The sequence below is a fragment of the Neophocaena asiaeorientalis genome, unplaced genomic scaffold (genome assembly GCF_003031525.2).
Source record: "Neophocaena asiaeorientalis asiaeorientalis breed wild unplaced genomic scaffold, Neophocaena_asiaeorientalis_V1.1 scaffold143, whole genome shotgun sequence".
NCBI classification, from domain to species: Eukaryota; Metazoa; Chordata; class Mammalia; order Artiodactyla; family Phocoenidae; genus Neophocaena; species Neophocaena asiaeorientalis.
The window spans coordinates 2,709,446-2,714,260 of record NW_020175536.1 but is presented as its reverse complement, the minus strand read 5'-3'; the positions used below and the strand labels follow the sequence as shown (position 1 = coordinate 2,714,260).

Genomic DNA, 4,815 nt, shown 5'->3' with positions numbered 1-4,815 from the left:
GAAAAGTCAGAACATCCTGAGTGACCAGGAATCTGTTAAATGTAGGCAGGAAGGAGAGCAAGAGAAGTCCATGGTTTGGATTAGTGGTCCAAGGGTGCCTTGCCCGCTAGGTCCCAGGTGAGTGGCTTAGTGGACAGACCTCTGGCTGCACTTGAGACAGGGGAAGTAATTCTCATCCTGGTTCTGCCAATTACTAGCCATATGACCTTGGACAAGACATTGAACCTCTCTGTGCCTTAGTTTCCTTATCTGCAAAATGTGAGTGAAGTTCTCATAAGTGAGGACGAGAGAAAATGTAGTTTTTAAACATAGGGTTGGAAGGACATTCACAGGTGGATAGGCTTGTGGGAGTTCACCCTCTTCTTTTTGCTTGTCTGTTATTTCTGGTCAAGTGTGTGTGTGCGTGTGTGTGTAAGAAAGAGAAAGAGATAGAGAGAAAGAGATATGAACAGATATGGTTTGGTAATAACTCAAGTATCAAAAAGACTATTCCAGAAATTGGAAAAATGTAACTCATGCTGCAGAAATACAAGGTGTAACTGTCATGATGATTACTTGGTCATAGCCCTCCCAGTCTCAATCATCCATGAGCATCACAGTCCCAAGTCACGGAGGGAGAGAAGTGACACCCCTAAGGCCCAGCAGTCAGGGCTCGGTGGAGGTCGTGGGAGCAAGAAGGGGGGCTCACCCACCACCCTTGCGCGAATGCCCCCAGCTCTGGGGCCCAAGCCCACCTAACCCTCATCTCTTCCACAACACAGTCTTCACACACAGACTTTGCTGTCAAACCACAGAAAGCAAATGCAATTTAAATAAGTGGTTTAGGAAAATTCACTCATGGTTCCATTAACAACTAGCAACTGTTTGATATTTCAGCTTGGTGCAAAGCAGCACCCCATGCTGGGGCATTTAATGGGCTGTACTCCGGTTGGGAGGCGGGGTGGCAGGGGGTAACTGACCTAACAATCTATGCTGGAATTTCAAGGGGCTTTGATTTACTGCACCATCGTCCAGCAGATTCATGCTCAGTGACATTGAACAGGAAATGGTCATTTATTCACAGCTGGCTGCAGACACTCGATTCATTGACCCCAATGCCATGAGCTGCAGAAGCGCTGGCTTAGAAGATGATGAGAGACAGAGACAGAGAAAGACAGAGTCGCAGAGAGGAAAAAAAGATGAAGACACCGAGAGAGAGAAGAGAGACAGACCCCCGAGAGACAGGCAGAAAGACAAACAAAGAATGACAGAGACAGACACACTAAGAGACAGACCAACAGAGGAGAGTGTTGAGAGATGAGAAATGAGAGATGAGAGGGCAAGAGAGAGGAGACTAAGAAAGATGAAGACAGGAAGACAGGCAGAAGAGGGGGACCGGCAGGGAAATGAGGAGAGAAATCGGGTGGAGAGAGGGAGAGGGACGCAGAGAGAGACAGAAACGGAAATAAGAGAGACATCGAGACAGCAAGAGAGAGGAGGACAGAGAGAGGAGAGAGCGGAGCGCCAGCCCAGCCCTCGCGGTCTCACCAAAGTGAAGGGGGTGTTGAGGAGCGTGATCATTATGTCGGCGACGGCCAGGTTGACGATGAAGAGGCTGGTGGCCGAGTGCATCCGCTGGTTCTTGAAGATGACATGACAGACCAGGACGTTGCCAAAGAGCGAGAAGATGATGATGAAGGAGTAAGCCATGATGAGCAGGGCTTTCACCGTGGGGTTCTGGGACTCGGCTCCGTAGCGCTTCCGGCCCACGAAGTTCTGCCAGTCGGAGAAGGTATAGTTGTTCCAGGAGAAGAAGTGCGAGGCGTTGGGCCCCACCAGGGCCGCCTCCGGGCTCTGCTCTTCCGCGGCTCGCGCCACTGCGAGGAGGAAGAGCAGCACGCACCGAGGGTTCATCTTTGCAGGAGCCTCCGCGCCCGGGACGGGACGGGGCGGGCGGGACGTCCCACCAGGCCGCGCACGTGCGCTCGGGCGCGGAGAGAGGAGCGCGCGGGGCTGTGTGCGCAGGGACTCCCGGCCTCGCAGCGCCCGGCCGGCGCCCACTCCCCGCCGGCCTCTCGCCCGCGATCGGCGCGCTCCGGGCCGCCGGCCGCACTTTTGTGTCTCCGCTGCGCCACCCGGCTGCGGGCGAGCGAGTGCCTCTGCCTATCGGGCGGCGCGGCGTCTCTCCGGGCGACCGTGACGCGCTCCGGCTCGGCGGGCTTCCCCACCCCCGGCCCCAGTCCCCTCTCGCTCTAGAAATAAAACTCCAGCCAGGCGTCAGGGCTGTTTCCCTAAAAACACTCATCCGCCTGCTTTCTGCTTAAGCCTCGCCATCGGAAGGGGAGCCGGCGGAAGGCGCCCCGGGGCGGTTGGGGTTTCGGGGGGGGGGGGCGGCAGGGACTGGGGCCGCCCCTCTCCAGGCAACCCCTTGTTCCGCGCGGGGCGACTCTGGTCCAGTCTGAGCGTCAGGCTTGGCAGGTTTCAGGTTGAGGTGGGTCACTGGGGCCTGGCAGTTCTGGCACAAGGTGAGCAAGGCAATCGATGTAGGCTTTCTCCAGGCGCCTTCAGTGATCAGACTGCAGATGTCCTGGGAGGCTGGCCAGGTTTTGTTTCCTTCCCTTCACTAAGACTCAATATGTGTGTGTGTGTGTTGCGGGGTGGGGGGTGGGGGCTTAGTTTTTCAAGGAAACACTTCAAAGCAGTTCTCCTGACGTGATCCAGGAATCAAAGGAGATCAATAGCTCTGTGCCCACTTCCTGGGTAACTGAGTTTTCTGCCCTGGGAGTTTTTGAAGCTGTATCTGTAAGGGATGTTACCCATGTTGTTTTCTGCTCCCCACCTGCTCCTCCAGGAAATCTTGATATCTTGCTGACCTGTTCTTTCTCTCCCCACTGTGATGTCTCTCCCAGTCACCCCTCGCCTGCCATCTGTCTCACCAGATCCCATGGAATCAGAGTCAAATTCCAGTTTTATCACATCCTCGCTGTGAAATCCTGAGTATTTAACTTTTCTGGCCCTGGTGGAAAGTTTTCCTTTTTCCTGTAAGTGAGGTTTTCAGAGACCTGGGTAGGGATCTCCCACCACATTACTCTCGGGTGCTATATACAGTAACTGGTCGACTGCTTATAACTGCCCCCTCACCCGTCCTATTGGCAAACCCCATGTAGACTTTTTCTTGTCATCACACCCTGCTGAGCAGTGCCCTTAGGCTGGGACTCCATCAAATGACTCAAGCCCAGGTACCTTCTGAGGTACTTGGTTCAGGAGAAATCCTGCACCTTTGTCCCACCTAAACCCTGGAGAATAGACCCCTCCCACCAAAGTCCTCTTTTCTCACTGGGCCTTGAGGGGAAGCCTAGCCACCTTTCACTTTGGAAATTTTCCAGGAAAGTTAGACATCAGCTTCTACACCCCGTTGAGCTCCAGGGACACAGGTCAATAAGCAATTAGAAAACGGTTTGATAAGTGTCACCGTACTAAAGTACCAGGTGCACTTATCTAGGTGAGAGGGAATCAGGGAAGTCTTCCCAGAGAAAGTGACACTTCAGCTCAGTCCTAAGGGACCAGCAAGAGATATTAGGTCCCAGAGGAGGAGGCAGAGGGAAGAAGATGGAGAATTCCATAAGGAGGGAATCATGGCACATGCAAAGGTACCGAGATGAATGTGAGTACAGCTCATTCGACAACTACAGGAGTGGAAAGAGCTAGAGCGTGTTACGCAAAGAGCTATCGACTGAAGAAAAACGTACACCCTAGAAGTTGCCAGTTATGTTTTATTCAGGGACCACACTCAAGATTATAGCCCAGGAGATAGCCTCTCAGATCTCTCTGAGGAACTGTTCCAGAGAGGTAAGGGAGGATCCACAATATAGAGAAGTTCTTGTTAAAATAAAAACAAACACCAAAAGATGACTGCTAATAAAAAAACCCACACATCTCAAGTTAATGAATTTATTGTTTTTCTATGTATGGGAAGATGCAAGAGTCTGGGCTCATTGAAATCATTCCTTTGACATACACCTTAACTATCTAGGGTCAGTGTCCTCTTTTTCTCCATCCTGAATTCTCCTCAGGGTGCACTCCGGTTGGTTTGCAGTGGGAGATGGCTTGATGGCGGGCAACAGTCTTTGTTTGCGGAAATGGCAGGCAACACATGTTTTTTTGTTCAAAGAGTTGAGTGGAGAGAGAGGGCTGGGGAGGTAGACAGGGACCCAAACAAGAAATGTCTCATCCGTTTTGAAATCCTCATCAAGATTTGAATGATTTCCAGAGAGCTACAGGAATTCACAGAAGGGCTATAAGTAGAGACTGAGAAGATCAGCTCTGCATTTTAGAAAGAACAGTCTAGCAACGGGAGAATAGAGGTGCTGGGGCTTGAGGCAGGAGGTTTGAAGGCTGTTCAAGTGATCCAGGAACAGAGGGGAGACTTGGATCCAGGTGTCGACAACGGGAGGAGCAGGGTGACAGAGATTGGAGGGAGGAAGCAGGGATGATTGCCAAGTTCTCGGTGTGTTCGAAGTCAAACACTAAAAAACACCCAAGATCCTCCATGGACCTCAGCCCCTCCCAGAGCTTTTAGCCTACCTTTCTCCATTATCAGAAGTTCAAAGACGTCCGCTCTTGTCTCCAGTTCATCACCTTACATTCCTTTGTTAAACAGCTGTGTCTGGGAGGAGAAGGTGACGAGCAGATGTCCTTCGATTCACTGCTGGACCTGGTGGGTCTCACAGAGTCATGTGGTTGGAATAGAGGATTATGTGACTGATGCTAGGAGAAGGGACAAGGGTGCCAGGCGCATGAAATAATAGATATTTAGCTACAGGAAAGAAACCAAGA

At 51.8% G+C, this 4,815-nt stretch overlaps 1 protein-coding gene across 1 annotated transcript in view; it reads right to left on the bottom strand.

The window, feature by feature from the left end:
- GPR83 (G protein-coupled receptor 83) overlaps nucleotides 1–1,911 on the bottom strand; it is an 11,836-nt gene extending 9,925 nt beyond the window's left edge. The window contains exon 1 of the mRNA XM_024731321.1: nucleotides 1,528–1,911. Within this exon, the coding sequence (XP_024587089.1) occupies nucleotides 1,528–1,893 (366 nt within the window). The 5' untranslated portion in view covers nucleotides 1,894–1,911. The remainder of the gene's footprint in view (nucleotides 1–1,527) is intronic.
- Between the last annotated feature and the right edge of the window lie 2,904 nt (nucleotides 1,912–4,815).